This window comes from Salvelinus fontinalis, chromosome 3 (assembly GCF_029448725.1).
Source record: "Salvelinus fontinalis isolate EN_2023a chromosome 3, ASM2944872v1, whole genome shotgun sequence".
In the NCBI taxonomy this organism is placed as follows: domain Eukaryota; kingdom Metazoa; phylum Chordata; class Actinopteri; order Salmoniformes; family Salmonidae; genus Salvelinus; species Salvelinus fontinalis.
Window position 1 is genome coordinate 36,047,074 of NC_074667.1, and position 19,812 is coordinate 36,066,885.

General features: G+C 41.4%; 1 protein-coding gene across 1 annotated transcript in view; it reads left to right on the forward strand.

Moving 5' to 3' along the window:
• The window catches only part of LOC129846205 (SPRY domain-containing protein 3-like), a 52,085-nt gene that overhangs the window by 26,258 nt on the left and 6,015 nt on the right, over positions 1-19,812 (forward strand). Inside the window, exon 7 of the mRNA XM_055914208.1 lies at positions 7,371-7,520. Within this exon, the coding sequence (XP_055770183.1) occupies positions 7,371-7,520 (150 nt within the window). The remainder of the gene's footprint in view (positions 1-7,370; positions 7,521-19,812) is intronic.

The following is a 19,812-nucleotide window of genomic DNA, read 5'->3' on the forward strand; positions in this document are numbered from 1 at the left end:
TGGAACTATTTTGGAGGGATTTTGACACCATTCTTCAATTAGAAATTCCATCATTTGGTGTTTTGTTGGTAGTGGTGGAAAATTCTGTCTCGGGCGCTGCTCCAGAATCTCTCATAAGTGTTCAATTGGGTTGAGATCTGGGATTGAGACGGCCTTATGGTTTACATCTTTTTCATGCTCATCAAACCATTCATTGACCATTCGTGTCCTGTTGAGGGGATATTGTCATCCTGTGAAAGGCACAGCCATGGTAGACAAAATAATGGCCTATTCAAAATGTTTATACATGACCCTAAGCATGATTGGATGTTAATCGCTTAATTAACTCAAGAACCACACCCTGTGTGGAAACACCTGCTTTCAATATACTTTGTATCCCTCGTTTACTCAAGTGTTTCCTTTATTTTGGCAATTACCTCTATATAGTATGACTCTGATTTATCAATGAAAACATTTGTATATGTTGCGTGCGGCAGTTTTATAAATCAAAATCATTTATTGTGCACACTAATTCTTGAATCACCATTTGCGTCAGAATATTGTGAGATATTTACACACAATTGATAAATGAGGCCCCCGAAGAGGGAGTTCCCTTTGAATCCATTTCCCATTCACTGTTGATGACGCTCATAAAATTGGTCATAAAGTGCCGGTCATAAAGTGTACTTTTCTCAAATAAGTAGATTTTTTTTATTTTTATGAAAAATATATAAAATCGTTGGGTCACCACACCATGTCATTGGATTTTCAACATTGCGTAATCAATTGTATTTTTGTAAACTTAAGTTAATAATTTTTATTTAGAAAATAAAGACATGGCATGGACAAAATTATTGGCACCTGGAGCTAATACTTTGTTGCACAGCCTTTGGCCAAGATAACTGGCAGTAAATGCTTATTGTAGCCATCAATGAGCTTGCTGTGCCTTTCTACTGGAAGTTTGGCCCACTTTCCAGCAACAAACTGCTCTAATCCTTCAATGTTTGAGAGGTGCCCTCCACCAACTGCTGTTTTCAGATCTCGCCACTGGTTTTGGATGTGATTCAGATCTGAACAATTGGCTGGCCACTCCAGAACAGTCCAGCAGCTTAAGTTTACACAAATGTAATTGGTTCTGCAATGTTGAAAATCCAATAACAAGGTGTGGTGATCAATGTTTTTATTTTTTGTTCAACTTATTTTAAAAGAAGTAGGGAATTATTTAAGAAAAGTGCAAATGTACCAATATATTTGGACGGCACTGTAACTTCAAAATTGTCAGAGAGCCCATTCTGGTAATGTTACTTACAGTCAGGTCTCAAATTATGAGCAAAAAAAGATGAGCAAAAAATACTGTATAAAATAAATAATAGAAATACTGAGCAATTACAGTGCCTTCAGAAAGTATTCACACCCCTTGACTTTTTCCACATTTAGTTGTGTTACAGCCTAAATTTAAAATGGATTAAATAGAGATTTTTTTGTCACTGGCCTACACACAATACCCCATAATGTTAACGTTTATTTGTTTATTTTTTACGAATGAATAAAAAATGACAAGTTGAAATGTCTTGAGTTAATAAGTATTCAACCCCTTTCTTATGGCAAACCTAAATAAGTTCAGGAGTAAAAACGTGCGTAACAAGTCACATAATAAGTTGCATGGACTCTGTGTGCAATAATAGTGTTAAACATGATTTTTGAAGGACTACCTCATCTCTGTACCCCACACATACAATTATTTGTAAGGTCCTTTAGTCGAGCAATACATTTAAAACACAGATTCAACCACAAAGACCAGGGAGGTTTTCATCTATTGGTAGATGTGTAAAAAAAAAAAAGGGGGGGGGGGGGGGGGGAGTCAATACATTTTTTGTCCTGAATACAAAGTGTTCCGTTATGGCAAATCCAATACAACACATTACTCAGTACCATGCTCCATATTTTCAAGCATAGTGGAGGCTGCATCATGTTATGGGTATGCTTGTAATCGTTTTGTAAACAAAACTTCCAGTCAGCTGTTGCATACGTTAGTAGCTAGCTTGCTTGCTCATTTGCAGATCATCATAACACTTGCGAATTCAATGTTTTCAGGCGGCAGCAATATTTTTTGGGAAGCCTGGCTTCCTTTGGCATTCACAAGTACACGTCATGCAACATTAGATCAATGACTGTCAACACAATTACATGCTTAGTTCGACATTGAAGGAGAGGACGTAGTTGTCACAAAATATGAGGTATTTTCGTAAGGTAGAAAGAAATTTGAGCAACAACAAAACTATTTTTGGCCAGACTTTATGCTATTGAATTCAATGCTTCGAGTGGCAACAATGTCATACTCTTTTTGTCCAGACAGCATCAGATACATGGGCTACACATACTGAGACAAGGGGTGCTGTTGCGCTCACTCGGATGCTTTCTTCGGTGAGAGACATTCAGCCACTTGCGAATTGAAAGATAATTATGAAACAGAGAGACGAAAGATACATTATTTTATGCGTTGTTTTATTTTTATGTATTTTTTGGAGGGGTTGGGGCTGGCTTCCCTTGGCATCCATAAATACACGCCACTGTTTGGCATGCAAAATTAGATAAATGACTGTCAACACAGTTACATGCTTAGTTTGACACTGAAGGTGAGTTGTCACAAAAGATGAGAGGTGTTTTCGGAATGTAGAAAGAAAGTAATTTGAACAACAACAAAACGTTTAACCGGCGATTCGTAACGTTTGAATTGATTTCCTAAACGATGCATTCTACATTTGGATCGGGCCCTGTGGTCCGATGAACTTATGTCTCAAGCATTTGAATCGTTACGTCCCTAATAACTCACTATTTGGATTTTTTTATTTTATACAGTCATTTTTGCTAATCTTTATTAAGGATGTCAATCATTTCGGGCCCCACTGTATAGGTCTAAAAAGAGCCTAAAAATAAAATGTTCATTATGGTAAAAAAAATCATAAGTGATACAAATGTAAAAAGCATGTCAAACTTCCTTCCTTCCAATTAAGTTTCTATATGATAACTGACAGAACAATCTGTGATACCAAAAATATTTAAGGCTATCCTGGTGTGGAATTGCTCTAAAAATGGATCCTGGCATCTCATCTTAAAGCAGGATCTCACACCTTGTGAAATATAGTGGAGACCATGATTCGATTTTTCAGAAAATATTCTAGCCATATTCATGTTAGGGTTGGAACTCTGTGACTGTTTGCAGTGCTTGCCTGTGTGACTGTGGGTCTTTGGCTGGATGGCTGCTTATTCTGCATCAAGCCTATGTGTATTGCATATGTGTGTACGTGTTGGCTCCAGCGTAGCAAAGTACTGGGGTTAAGGCTAAAACCTGCCTAGAGCGTTTTAAAACAATTATTGTATTAAGAGGTGTTGACTTACCTGAGGAATGAAGGTGTCGACACAGGGCTGCATGGTTTTGCTCAGATGATGAAACCGTCTCCCACATAACATTGCTGCTGTGGCAGCCTTCAAAGTTAGGCTAGAGGGTGGCTTGACATTAGCTTTTTTAGCTACTCATCCTTTGGACAAGTAGGACCGATTTTGTACTTGTCCGATTTAAAAAAGGTGTGTAACACCTTGGGCCAAAAAGGTGACTGTAAATTGTGTTGTATGATTCAAGGAACCACTTCACGGCAGGTAACCTACCGGTTCAGGGTGTTGGGCCAGTAACTGATAGGTCGCTGGTTCGAATCCCCAAGACAACTATGTGACAAATCTGTGCCCTTGAGCAAGGCAATTAACCCTAATTGCTCCTGTGAGTCACTGCTAAATGACTAAAATGTAAAACAATTAGTATTGAATAGAGGAGAATCCCAGCTCTCCAACTGTGTTAGAATTATTTCTCAAAGCCCAATTTTGAGTGGTTGAGATACGGTTTTACAACCGGAGTATGTAGCATCGGTTTCATCAACTGCGCACCCTTATTAACTGAGTGTTGGCTAGTTGCAGTTATACACGAGTGCCGGTGGAAAGTTATTTTAGGACATCGTACATGACAATGCATTAATACATGCTAATAGGTAAACAGTTAACTAGCGAGATAACCTGCCAAACTACACTATGTTTTGTATTGGCAATCTAGTTAGTCTGTTGTAGGCTATATCATTATTTTACCTGCTGCGCAATGTCTCTCTCTCTCCTCTGACAACTGCCCACTCACACTGGCTATAACTGGGCAAATAACTCAATAATTAGACATTAATATCCAGAAATGTGCACATGCAGCTAGGCTCGCATTGATCTAAAAAAAAACGCATTTCGCGACTGCATGATTGAAAGACCGTTTGTGCCTGTCAATGCAGGCCTACAATAATTATACTCCGATGCTCTCTGCAGATATTGGGAAGACAGTGGGTAACACATCGCATCCAGAGGAAACTGATCAATTTCTGATAAGATTCTGAGCCGGATTGTGTGATTGTCCATACGGACAACTAAATCTATAATCTGCTTGTCCGACAATTGTCTTTATTTGCCCCGGGAAAGTAAACGTGTTAATGTCGAGTCCTGCTTGCCATCTCTTCAGTGCCTCCAACCCCACACCTACCCTCAGGATGAGCTTATTTTCTCTGGTAATGACTGGGTGTTCACTACGGACTGGAGTGATCAGTCAAGCTGACGTGCTAAGAGACATATTTTTGGGAACTCCTTAGAAACCTGGACAGGGCAGGTGTTACCAGCATGACATGTACCTACATATATATATGAGAGAGAGAGAGAGAGAGAGAGAGAGAATGGAGGACAACAACAAAAATCTGATTCCACTCTGCAGAGCCATGGGTAAACTTGCTATATTGTCATGATTAAAGTTTACCAAGGTCAGCCCTGCCACTGCAGACAAAATGACACAGATAGATAAGTAAACGGCCTTCTCACTGCACCTGTTGCTGGGGCAGCGACCAGGTCCAAAAAATACTCCCTTTACCTTGCCTTACCGACATCCCTTTACACACACACACACCCATCATGAGGATCAGAGAGAGATTTAGGGATATCACACCCACCGGATCCTGCTGACTGCCACAGGGAGGGCAAGCTACAGTAAATCAGTGACCACACACACTCTATTACTCAGCATCAGGAAGGTGTCATTAGACTGTACCTAGGAGCCCTATTTGGTCTTCAAAGACGCAGGCATGATAGATGGAAAAATAAAAAACTGAAAAAATATAACATATCACATCCATCAATATTGTATTTCTCTTTTTTATTCAAAGTTCAGGAGGTCAAGGTGAAAGTGGGAGGAATAGGAAGAGAAAAGTGAAAGGCCGAAAGAGAGCTATCTGGTAAGCCGGTAATTGCTCTACAGAGAGGAAAGAGAAAAGGGTGGCGTTGACAGATTGTCGTAAAGTAATAATAATGATAATTATTTTTTCCCTGTGTTTTATTTACAGTGCTTGTCTGCTCTCTTTGCTAGTCAGGGCAGAGGAAAAGAGTCACACACAGTGTATCCTGGCACAAATCACACACACACACACCATGTACGTTAATCCTTTTACAAGCACAAATGTCACGTCTGTTTTTGTCAAATTGTTATTTTTCCTCTCTCTTGATGTGAAGTATTTGTTTGAGGTGGGAACCATGGTTCTCTGGCAGACGTAAAGCATGTCTAGAGAGTCGGGTCTACCCATGACTGATTCAGGTCACATTGGAGTAATTATCAGTTATATATGCTGAATGTAGTTAGCGAACGACAAGGAAACTAGGCTATGACAGGATATGAGGTCATGAGGCAGATAGACTACCTTATTGAATTGTGTTGAAATGACCGGGACCTCAGTGTGACCTCAGATAAATGTTTGTTTATGCTTGTTTTGTACTCTATCAATGAGATGAGTACCTCAGTCACCTTTGACCTCATAGCTCCTCTGTTTTGTCATCTGGACTGGTAAGTGATTGTTTTCTTAATGGCCACCACATGTTCGCTAGTCGACCATTTCATTCGTCACATTAGCTTTAACCTGCGAACACTTTCCTGGTCAATTACAGTACTCTACTTTCTACGCTGATGTGTTCCTGTCAGCCCTACAGATTCTGATCAAGTCACGCCAGAGGGCTCCTGGCCCACAAGTCTGGTTGCAATCAGAGAGTCTTTCTTATGTTTGAGAGGGTTTTACCTGGCGGGTCTTAGTAGCCTTATGCCTGTTCCAGTTGGATTGTCTCTATGATAAATGGTTATAAAAAGCACTTTAGGATGAGTCAAGCGGAACTGTTAAATTGAATAGACAGTCGAAAAGATTCTCATGTCTCTCACCCTCATGACCTGGTCCCTAAAAGCCTTCAAGAGCCCATGGCCGCATCAACCTCTCCTGCTGAAATATTCCTATGTGATAAAATTAAATCAAATGTTATTTGTCACATGCGCCGAATACAACCGGTGTAGACCTTACAGTGAAATGTTTACTTACAAGCCCTTAACAAACAATGCAGTTTTAAGAAAAATAAGTGTGAAGTAAAAAATAGAGAAATAAAAAATAAACGTTTTTAAAAATTCAAGAGCAGCAATCAAATAACAATAGCGAGGCTATATACAAGGGGTACCGGTACAGAGTCATTGTGCGGGGGCACCGGTTAGTCGAGGGTATATGTGTGAGTGTGTCTGTACATGTCTGTCTGATTCTGTGGTTTCATAAGCACCACAGAGAGAAGATCTATTGTTACCTAAATCCTAAATTCGGCCAAGGTACAAATGTTACATTCACCCGGAAAACTGTTCTGGGGTATTGTCTTCATTATAACTGACCATAGTTTAAGGTAATTAATACAACTCTATATCCTGGTTGTTTTTATTTCTTCCTCAGATTAAATGAGAATTAACACATAGATTGCTGGTTTTGATGCTGAGCCAAGAGTGTGTTTTTACCTTTCAGCAGGAAAGGGCAGAGGGAAAGGGTCACACACAGTGCATCCTGGCACAAATCACACACACACACACACACACACACATACCCATACCTGGGGCGGCGGGTTGGTCCAGTAATTGAAAGGTTTCTAGATCGAATCCCCGAGCTGACAAGGTAAAAATCTGTCGTTCTGTCCCTGAACAAGGCAGTTAATCCACTGTTCCTAGGCCGTCATTGTAAATAAGAATTTGTTCTTAACTGACTTAGTTAAATAAGTAAGGTTCAATTAAAACTATTTTAAATTAAAATATCATAAATTGTCTATTGTTCTTGTCCTGGGGTTTTGTGTGCTGAGAAGAACGTGCTTATTCTCTACATCCCTGGCCCTGTATCATTAGTTATGTTAAATGTTACTGAATGTACTTTGTTGAGCTAGTGGGTTTGTGCAATGTTAATTTCAATTAGTTTATTTATTTGTAGATACAGTATTTGCCTTATTGTGATGTGCGATGCCATCCTCCTCCTCAGTTGCTGGAGTACGTGGGTAAAGGGAAGAGCATTGTGGATGTGGGTTTGGCCCAATCCCGTCTACCCCTTAACACACGCTGCCACTACTACGAACTGGAGATCACCGACGCAGGAGAGAAGTGCTACATCGCCCTGGGACTGGCACGCAGGGTACGTATCCTTATCATAGTTTTATTTATGTCTTTTTTTGGCAGTAAAGAGCAAAAGGGAAGTAAGGAAGCGAAATGGTGTGCTAGAACGGCGGACATCATCTGGATTCGAACCCATTCCAGAGCACTGGCCTACATGTGTGCTCTGAAGACAGCGGCAGTAACCGCTAGATCACCTCAGGCCACTTCCTCATACATTATCATCATCATTGTCATCATTCATTGCTATTATCACTAGTCATTATCTTCAGCATAATGAACATCAAGAACACTATTATTATCATCATTATCACCCTACATCCTCATTATCCAGCCTATAATGAGTCTATCTGAGTTTGTGAAACATGTTATACTTCCATAGCATTCTACGGTTCTTAATACAGAAATATCTAATTTACATAAGTATTCACACCCCTGAGTCAATACATGTTAAAATCACCTTTGGCAGCGATTACAGCTTTCTGGGTAAGTCTAAGAGCTTTGCACACCAGGATTGTACAATATTTATACAAAAATTCTTCAAGCTCTGTCAAGTTTGTTTTTGATCAGTCATTTTCAAGTCTTGCCATAGATTTTGAAGTCGATTTAAGTCAAAACTGTAACTAGGCCACTCAAGAACATTCAATGTTTTCTTGGTAAGCAACTCCAGTGTATATTTGGTCTTGTGTTTGAGTTTATTGTCCTGCTGAAAGGTAAATTCATCTCTCAGTGTCTGGTGGAAAGTAGACTGAACCAGGTTTTCCTCTAGGATTTTGCCGGTGCTTAGTTTCTTTTTTATCCTGAAAACTCCCCAGTTCTTAACTGTAACGGCAGCCTTCCTCCTCTTCGTCTGAAGAGGAGGTGTAGCAGGGATCGGACCAACACGCAGCGTAGCCAGTGCTCAACATGTTTAATAAACGAAACCGTGAACACTTACAAAAATAACAAACGTGGCAAACCGAAACAGTCCTCTCTGGTGAAATGAACACAAAGACAGGAAACAACCACCCACAAACCCCAACACAAAACAAGCCACCTAAATATGGTTCCCAATCAGAGACAATGACAAACACCTGCCTCTGATTGAGAACCATATCAGGCATACATAGAAATGGACAAACTAGACACACAACATAGAATGCCCACCCAGCTCACGTCCTGACCAACACTAAAACAAGTAAAACACACAAGAACTATGGTCAGAACGTGACATTAACGATTACAAGCATAACAATAGCATGATGCAGCCACCACTATGCTTGAAAATATGGAGAGTGGTACTGAGTAATGTGTTGTATTGGATTTGCCCCAAACATAACACTTTGTTTTCAGGACAAAAAGTGAATTGTTTTGCAACATTATTTGCAGTATTACTTTAGTGCTTGTTGCAAACAGGATGCCTTGGAATATTCTTTATTCTGTATAGGCTTCCTTTTATTTACTCTGTCTATTAGTTTAGTATTGTGGAGTACCTACAATGGTGTTGATCCATCATCAGTTTTCTCCTATAACAGCCATTAAACTCTTAACTGTTTTAAAGTCACCATTGGCTTCATGGTGAAATCCCTTAGCGGTTTCCTTCCTCTCCAGCAACTGAGTTAGGAAGGACACCTGTATATGTGTAGTGACTGGGTGTACCATCCAAGGCTTAATTAATAACTTTACCATGCTCAAAGGGATATTCAATGTCTGCTTTTTTATCTACCAATCTATCTACCAATAGGTGACCTTCTTTGCGAGGCATTGGAACACCTCCCTGGTCTTTGTGGTTGAAGCTGTGTTTGAAATTTACTGCTCGACTGAGGGACCTTATAGATAATTGTATGTGTGGGGTACAGAGATAAGGTAGTCATTCAAAAAGTCACGTTAGACACTATAATTGCACACAGAGTCCATGCAATTTATTATGTGACTTGTTAGGCACATTTTTACTTCTAAACTTATTTAGGCTTGCTATGAAAAAGGGGTTGAATACTTATTGACATTTCAGCCTTTCATTTTTAATAAATGTGTAAACATTTATAAAACATAATTCCACTTTGACATTATGGGGTATTGTGTGTAGGCCAGTGACACAAAATCTCTATTCAAACAAAATGTGGAGAAAGTCAAGGGGTATGAATACTTTCTTAAGGCACTGTGTGAGCCACCCGCCCATCTGTTGAACAAATTCTGGATGTGCATTTGAAGATATTTGCAGGCCTCAATCCCGAAGGAATTGGTACCAACTGAAAAGATGGAATTAGGCTAGATGCCAATTAAACCTTAATTTTGGGGTGAAAAGGTGGTAAAAGGAAACTGGGGTAGGCTAGTTGTTTAACCAGTCAGTGTCTTTGGTCAAATGTTGCTGTCATGTTGCTTATCTCGTTAGCCCAGCCATGACGATCCTATCCTCTTTCAACTATTTCTCCTCCGCTTCAGTACCTACTTCCACCCCATTCCGAGTGATGGATGATGGGAAGGGGAAAAGTGAACAACAAATAAATAATGTGTCATTTGAACCCCTCATTTGGTTTTCCACAGAAAACACAGGCTGTTCCATTTACATGCTAACCCACCGTGCTAACATGACAGCAACACTGATTGAAGTGGAGTGTGGGAAATGTGCTGAATCGGACCAAGTCTCCACCTCACAAGATTACAGACACTTATCGACCCTTCTTTTTCTTTTTTCTTTCTCTTTTTCTCTGTTCTCTCTAATTATCCATGTATCTCAGCTTTTTTCTTCTTCTGTTACTCAAGGCAAGCATTGTTTATTTCACTATTTCCAACTGAATGACAACTTTCACGGTGTGACAGTTTTCTAACCATGGCTATTTTGCCGCTAGGCAGCTGGGCATTTTTGTCTGTTGACGTGGTTACCACTGAGTAGCACCATAAAAAGCAAAGTATACAAGCAAAGTGTTTGTGTCCTCTGGGTTAGAAAGATCAAGTTGATAATATAATAGAAAATTCTGAAGCTGATATCCTAAATTAATTAATTCGGACCCTTTTCAACGGTGTGTCTCTCTTTATAATTTTATTACAGCGTTTATCTCCATATTGTGAAAATATCATCTGTCAGGCCGTTAAGAGGGCTTGTGTAATGACTGTCTGCTCAACACTGAGACACCTGAACTTGTTATGACATCAGAGATTTAATCAACATGGAATCTTCACATCCTGTTTAATGTAAATTAAAGTCCTCTTACTTCAGATATGTCAGTTATTTGATCAGATAAGAGAACCTGGAAATAAGAGCCCCTAGATACTGCTGGATCCTTGTGGAACTTTTGACTGCATCTGGAGCTCCCATTCTTGCAACATCATGAAGAGTTTCAAATAGGTCACAGTTCAAATAGGCCTCCCCGTTTCAGAAAACGAAGGAGAGTAGGGCTGCTCAACAACAAATGTCAGGAATTCCATAATAGGGCTTACCCAGGAAAAAAACACAAATTACTTACTCAGAGGAGAAACATCAGGATATCTGTGCTTCATCAGAATATGGAACAAAGCCTGAGGGTAAGAAGTAAATCTCAGCCTGTTTTTTAGTGCTCCAACTCCTGTTTGTCATGAATTAGTCATTTTGGAAGTTTGTTCCATGTGTGTTGTAAGGATGTGTTGTACCCAGACAATGACAATGACTGTAAATCATCCATTGGGTGTTGCGGTAAAACCATCCTGATGTTACGTTTGGCCATCTCATCTACCTTTGATCACGTCCACACCCTGAGAAGTGCCAGAGCAATGTTCATGTGGACGAGGACAAAAGAATAGAGCTCTGTGATTTCACTTATTAGTTTTCCTATGAATTGTTTTCTGGAGCAGTTTGCTGTTCTGGTGGGGCATCTTAAATCTATCAGTCTGCCATTCCTGAGGTTTCAGACTTCTCCACCTCCTATCAGGTCCAATGAGCCATCCTCTCATCACCGTGTTTATGTGAACCATTGTCTTTCACAGGAAAAAACAAAAGAGACGGACGTCATCCCTGTTCAGAAACCATTTACATTTTAGTAATTTAGCAGACTTTCTTTTTCAGAGCAACTTGCAGTAGTGCATACAGTGCATTCGGAGAGTATTCAGACCCCTTGACTTTTTCCACATTTTGATACGTTACAGCTTTATTCTAAAATGTATTAAATAAATAAAAAATCCTCACCAATCTACACGCAAAACCCCATAATGACATAGTGAAAACAGGTTTTTACACATTTTTTCAAATTTACTAAAAACAGAAATACCGTATTTAAATACAGTACATTCAGACCCTTTGCTATGAGACTCGAAATTGAGCTCAGATGCATTCTGTTTCCATTGATCATCCTTGAGATGATTCTACAACTTGATTGGAGTCCAGCCGTGGTATACTCAATTGATTGGACATGATTTGGAAAGGCACACACCTGTCTATATAAGGTCCCACAGTTGACACTGCATGTCAGAGCAAAACCAAGCCGAAGGAATTGTCCGTAGAGCTCCGAGACAGGATTGTGTCGAGACACAGGTCTGGGGAAGGGTACTAAAACATTTCTGCAGCATTGAATGTTTGGAACCACCACAACTCTTCCTAGAGTTGGCCGCTTGGCCAAACTGAGCAATCGGGGAAGAAGGGCCTTGGTAAGAGAGGTGACCAAGAACCCGATAGTCACTCTGACAGAGCTCTAGAGTTCCTCTGTGGAGATGGGAGAAACTTCCAGAAGGACAACCATCTCTATATCACTCCACCAATCAGGCTACTCCTCATTAAAAGGCACATAAAATCCCACTTGGAGTTTGCCAAAAGGCACCTAAAGGAGGTGTGGGGGTGCTTTGCTGGTGACATTGTCAGTGATTTATTTAGAAGTCAATGCACACTTAAGTTAACCAGCATGGCTACCACAGCATTCTGCAGCGATACGCCATCCCATCTGCTTTGCGCTTAGTGGGACTATCATTTGATTTTCAACAGGACAATGACCCAACACACCTCCAGACTGTAAGGGCTATTTGATCGAGAAGGAGAGTGATGGAGTGCTGAATCAGATTACCTGGCCTCTACAATCACCCAACCTCAACCCAATTGAGATGGTTTGGGATGAGTTGGACCGCAAAGTGAAGGAAAAGCATCCAACAAGTGCTCAGCATATGTGGGAACTCCTTCAAGACTGTTGGAAAAGTATTCCAGGTGAAGCTGGTTGAGAGAATGCCAAGAGTGTGCAAAGCTGTCATCAAGGCAAATGGTGGCTACTTTGAAGAATCTAAAATATAAAATATATTTTGATTTGTTTAACAATTTTTTGTTTACCACGTGTTATTTCATAGTTTTGATGTCTTCACTATTATTCTACATTTTAGAAAATCGTAAAAACAAATAAAACCCCTTGAATGTGTCACGCCCTGACCATAGAGAGCCCTTGGTTCTCTATGGTGTTGTAGGTCATGGAGTGACTAGGGGGGTGTTCTAGTTTTCCTATTTCTATGTTGGTGTACTTGCTATGGTTCCCAATTAGAGGCAGCTGATTATCGTTGTCTCTAATTGGGGATCATACTTAAGTTCTCCATTGTTCCCACATGGATTGTGGGATATTGTTTGTGTTGGTTGCACCACGTGAGTCATGTTTTGTTGCTTGTTTATGTATTTTGTTTGAAAGTTTCACTTAAATAAAAGATGTGGAACTCAACACACTGGTCTTGGTCCGACCTTTTCAACAACCGTGACAGAATGAGTAGGTGTGTCCAAACTTTTGACTGGTACTGTATTTTTTATAAATTGGCCAACATTTCTAAAAACCTGTTTTTGCTTTGTCATTATGGAGTACTGTGTGTAGATTGATGAGAGGAAAAAACAATAACGTAAGAAAGTTTTGAAAAACTGTACATTTTTGATATTGGTCCCCTGTAGAAATCGAACCCACAACCCTGGCGTTGCAGGCGCCATTCTTTGTCAACTGAGTCCTATGGGACCACTTGTGGTAAAGGCAGATCATTGACAACTTTGACTCCTCTTTTTATTAGAGAATGACGGGATGGTGTGATACACATTCCTGTGTCACTCTCTCAGTCCCTCTGATTCTCGGTGAACATTTTGTTGATTTGCACTTGAGCAAGGATAAGAGTGTCTGCTAGCTAAATGACAAATATATATTTTTAATCCCTTGGTCATAATATCACTCAATTTTCTCTTCCTCCCATCTCTCCATTTCTCTATCTTTCTCCCCCTCCCTCAACCTTCCATTGCCTCACCTGTCCATCTCCATACGTCTCCACTATCTTACCCTTTCTTTATCAACTGTCCTCTCCCCCCTGTGTCTCTATCTCTCCATCTCTACCAGTAAAGTCCCTTGGCACAAAAGCAGCTCTCTTCTCAATCTTCGCAATAAGAGTTAGCATTAGTCATTACCTAGTGGCTCCACAGTACGTCTTTGTTAGTGTGTGTTACAGTGAACAATACCAGCATAGAGGATAGGGCTGTTAGCTCCGGTGTCATCATCCCCAGGTGAGGTTACCCACTGTGTGTTAAAGATTAGCATCTGAGTGTTTTGAGAAAGCTGTTTTATCAATGGATAGCGGTTTCTGTTAACGCCTATTAAAGAATAGTGTCTTCAGAGTAGCAGTGACTCATCAAAGTGTTTTATGGCTGCAAATCCAGACCCTTTTAATGGCTATTATCTGTATCAAAATATATTGCAGAGATAGAGGTGGAGTAGAGTGGGATGGGGGAAGAACTAGAAAAAATGGAGGGTTTCAACCTAATCTAAATGTTCTTATCGGTCCTGCATGAGGACATCCTTTGTATGGGCTGATGGACAGGGTGCACCCTGGGACTGGGAAAGACTGTGCCCCATTAAGTGTGACTCATCCTCAGATCTTATCAGAAACAACACTTGGCCTCTGTAGGGATTTCTGTTAAATCACCTGGGGGCTCAATGGAGCATTTGCAGGAAACTGAATCAATGAATCACACACACACACACTATTAATCAGTATCAGGAAGGTGTCATTAGACATACAGTACGCACACCTCGTATGAGGGTCTTTCCACCTCAAAAAGCACAAGAAAGAAGATTCCAACACCCACCATCTTAGATTGGTCTGAAATTGTTTCTGTAGTTAGTAACAGATATGATTAGCATTCTTGAAATCCAAATTGTTAATTTTAATATTTTGGATACAGATAATATTCAATAAATATAGTACCCAAGATCCAATTTGGACCAAACTTCTTCCTACCAATGAATAAGACATAAGGAATCCTCCCAACAATTCAAAATCCACCCACGGAAGCCCCACACTCCATGCCAATCCCACCCCAACAAACAGTATATAATATCAGTTCTCTATGTTTGACAAGTAGTATGAAGCTGTGGCTTGGAGTATGGTTTCGCCATACTATGTCATGTATCCCCTATGAATCTGGTGACATTTTTCCCCCCAGCTCAGAGAAATTAGTAATTGAAGTCACTTGCATTATTTACCATAAAGTAGTGTGAATGTACCAGGTTTTGACCACTAAATGCCACTGATCTTACTATACCGCCACACTCTTTTATCCATTTTGCTGGTCTCTTGTGTTTATGAAATAGATCACAACATTTCCTTTGCAACTTGGGCAGAAAACCAATAGATTTGTCTAATTATTGAAAGAACTTGTGGTTATCCTCACAATTCAAGCCAGTCCTCCATTCAAGCAAATCAGTTTGTCTTTAACGCTTAATCTGTGTCCAGGAAATGGCCCCTTGGGTGTGTTGAGTTTATTATAACAGAATACACCCCTGATCACATGCAAACACAGTTCACTTTCATAGCAGCCACATACAAACAGCACGATCCCTTTGCTTGTTGTAATGCCTTCTCGCATCTACGCGCTCTCCTTCTCTCTCACCTTTTCTCTTTGCTTGTGGGCTTCAGTGCAGTGCAACACATCAACAAATAAACCTTTCCAAGCCAAACCTTCATATCATAACCGCTAACTGCTACACACAGCCTACATCGTTTTCATCATATTATCTTACATCATAGTCAACATAGCTAATAGAACTAACGAATTAGTAAACCCGCTACAATCATGTAGTACAGTGTACAGTCATCGAGCACTTTAGCAGTTACACCGACGGGTCCTGGTGGCAATAAATTCATTAAACCAAAAGCTGGATTTAAGATGGCCCCCGAAGAGGATGGCTGATGTTTTACATGCTCCTAACCAACTGTGCTAGTGTTTTTGCATTGTTATTTTTTTTAACTTATTTTGTACATAATGTTGCTGCTACCGTCTCTTATGACCGAAAATAACTTTTGGACATCAGAACAGCGATTACTCACCTCAAACTGGAAGAAGCTTTTTCCTTTAACGAGTCCGACGAGAAGGATATACTGCTTTCCCAGGAACAGGCCCGAATCCCCATCATTTGCGTGAAGAAAAGACGGAGGAAAAAGTGGCGCAGGTCGGGCTGCCTTCTGAGAATCCGTAGGCGAATAAGTAAACTCCCACTGCCATCCGTTCTACTGGCTAACATGCAATCATTGGAAAATAAAATGTATGACATACGATTGCGATTATCCTACAAACGGGACATTAAGAACTGTAATATCTTATGTTTCACCGAGTCATAGCTGACGAAGACACGGATAATATAGAGCTGGAGGGATTTTCCATGCATCGGCAGAACAGAGAAGAAGCTATGTCTGGTAAGACGAGGGGTGGGAGTGTGCGTCTATTTGTCAATAACAGCTGGGACGCAATTTCTAATATTAAAGAAGTCTCGAGGTATTGCTCGCCTGAGATAGTGTGGTCTCCAGCTTATCATAAGGTACTCTATCTACCAAGAGAGTTCTCGTTTATATTATTCGTAGCCGTCTATTTACCACCACAGACCAATGCTGGCAATAAGACCGCACTCAACCAACTCTAGGCCATAAGCAAACAAGAAAATGCTCATCCAGAAGTGGCGCTCCTAGTGGCCGGGGACTTTAATGTAGGCAAACTTAAATCAGTTTTACCAAATTTTTACCAGCATGTCACATGTGCAACCAGAGGGGAAAAAAACTCTAGACCACCTTTACTCAACACACAGAGATGCATACAAAGCTCTCTCCCGCCCTCCATTTGGCAAATCTGACCATAATTCTATCCTCCTTACAAGCAAAAACTAAAGCAGGAAGAACCAGTGACTCGTTCAATACGGAAGTAGTCAGATGGATGCTACGCTACAGGAGTGTTTTGCTAGCACAGACTGGAATATGTTCCGGGATTCATCCAATGGCATTGAGGAGTATACCACCTCAGTCATCGGCTTCATCAATAAATGCATCAATGACGTCCCCAACCGGAAGCCATGGATTACAGGCAACATCTGCATCGAGCTAAAGGCTAGAGCTGCCGCTTTCAAGGAGCGGGACACTAATCCGGACGCTTACAAGAAATCCCGCTATGCCCTCAGACGAACCATCAAACAAGCAAAGCGTCAATACAGGATTACGATTGAATCCTACTACACCGGCTCTGACGCTCGTTGGATGTGGCAGGGCTTGAAAACTATTACGGACTACAAAGGGAAACCCGGATGTGAGCTGCCCAGTGACGCGAGCCTACCAGATGAGCTAAATGCCTTTTATGCTCGCTTTGAGGAAAGCAACACTGGTTCGTGCACGAGAGCACCAGCTGTTCTGGATGACTGTGTGATAACGCTCTCGGTAGCCGATGTGAGCAAGACCTTTAAACAGGTCAACATTCACAAACGGATTACCAGGACGTGTACTCAAAGCATGATGCGGACCAACTAGCAAGGGTCTTCACTGACATTTTCAACCTCTCCCTGACCGAGTCTATAATGTGTACATGTTTCAAGCAGACCACCAAGCGAAGGTACACTGCCTAAATGATTACCGCCGCGTAGCACTCACATTGGTAGCCATGAAGTGCTTTGAAAGGCTGGTCATGGCTCACATCAATAGTATCCTCCCGGGTACCCTAGAACCACTCAATTCATATACCGCCCCAACAGAGCCACAGATGATGCAATCTCAATCGCACTCCACACTGCCCTTTCCCAAGGGGGAAAGGGCAGACTCTCCACACTGCTCGGACAAAAGGAACACCGATGTGAGAAGGACCCTGGGACTAAACACCTCCCTCTGCAACTGGATTCTGGACTTCCTGACGGGCCGCCCCCAGGTGGTAATGGTAGGCAACAACACATCTGCCACGCTGATCCTCAACACTGGGGCCCCTCAGGGGTGTGTACTTAGTCCCCTCCTGTACTCACTGTTCACCCACGACTGCATGGCCAAACACGACTCCAACACCATCGTTAAGTTTGCTGACAACACAACAGTGGTAGGCCTGATCACCGACAATGATGAGACAGCCTATTGGGAGGAGGTCAGAGAACTGGCAGTGTGGTGCCAGGACAACAACCTCTCCCTCAATGGGAGAGGTTGACAAAGGAGCTGATCGTGGACTACAGGAAAAGGCGGGCCAAACAGGCCCCCATTAACAGCGACGGGGCTGTAGTGGAGCGGGTCGAGAGTTTCAAGTTCCTTGGTGTCCACATCACCAACAAACTATCATGGTCCAAACACACCAAGACAGTCGTGAAGAGGGCACGACGAGGATCGTTCCCCAAACCCTCAAAAACTTCTACTGCTGCACCATCAAGAGCATCTTGACTGGTTGCATCACCGCCTGGTATGGCAACTGCTCGGCATCTGACCGTAAGGCGCTACAGAGGGTAGTGCGTACAGCCCAGTACACAACTGAGGCCAAGCTTCCTGCCATCCAGGACCTATATAATAGGCAGTGTCAGAGGAAAGCCCATAAAATCGGCAAAGACTACAGTCACCCAAGTCATAGACTGTTTTCTAGTCTAGGACCAAAAGGCTCCTTAACAGCTTCTACCCCCAAGCCATAAGACTGCTGAACAATTAATCAAACTTTAATTTTACATTAATTTTACATAGGGGGCAAAAAAGAACAAAAAGGAAGCGTGCCCAGAGTAAACTGCCTGCTACTCAGGCCCAGATCCTAGGATATGCATATTATTTGTAGATTTGGATAGATAACACTCTGAAGTTTCTTAAACTGTTTGAATGATGTCTGTGAGTATAACAGAACTCATATGGCAGGAAGAAAACGGATGTGGAAATATTGCCCCCTACCCAAGAGAGGTTAAGGGCTTGTAAGTAAGCATTTCATGGTAAGGTCTACATTTGTTGTATTCGGCGCATGTGACAAATAATGTGTGATTTTATTTTTGTTTGACCTTGACTTGGAAGAGTTTCAATGTTTGTGTCAGGCTGGTGCGTGTAGCTGGTGAGTAAAGTCAGGCGCAGGAGAGCAGAGATGAGTGAAACAACGCACTTTACTCGACAGCACAAATTAAACAATTTACAAAGTGCAAAAAAGAACGGTTGCCACAGCATGGGTAATAAACAACACCCGGTACAAACCAGCCGGAAAATACCGACCTGAACAAATAACAATCACACACAAAGACATGGGGGAAACAGAGGGTTAAATACATGACCAGTAATTGGGAAATGAAAACCAGGTGTGTGGGAAAACGAGACAAAACAAATGGAAAATGACAAATGGATCGGCGATGGCTAGAAGACCGCCGATCACCACCCGAACAAGGAGAGGCATCGACTTCGGCCGAAGTCGTAGCAGTTTGATAGCCGTAGTCAGCTAGCTAACATAGCAGCCATCTCTGTTTGAGTAGGCTAAACTAGCTAGCTAGCTAATTAAGTGAAAGTGAAAAAATACTATGAAATATAGCTCTCTTTTTCTCTCTCCCTCTCTTGATTCTCCTTCTTTTTTTAAGAAATGTAAACTCAGCATAAAAAGAAACGTCCTCTCACTGTCAACTGCATTTATTTTCAACAAACTTAACATGTGTAAATATTTGTATGAACATAACAAGATTCAACAGCTGAGACATAAACTGAACAAGTTCCACAGAAATGTGACTAACAGAAATGGAATAATGTGTCCCTGAACAAAGGGGGGGACAAAATCAAAAGTAACAGTCAGTATCTGGTGTGGCCGCCAGCTGCATTAAGTACTGCAGTGCATCTCCTCCTCATGGACTGCACTAGATTTGCCAGTTCTCGCTGTGAGATGATACCCCACTCTTCCACCAAGGCACCTGCAAGTTCCCGGACATTTCTGGGGGGAATGGCCCTAGCCCTCACCATCCGATCCAACAGGTCCCAGACGTGCTCAATGGGATTGAGATCCGGGTTTTTCGCTGGCCATGGCAGAACACTGACATTCCTGTCTTGCAGGAAATCACGCATAGAACGAGCAGTATGGCTGGTGGCATTGTCATGCTGGAGAGTCATGTCAGAATGAGCCTGCA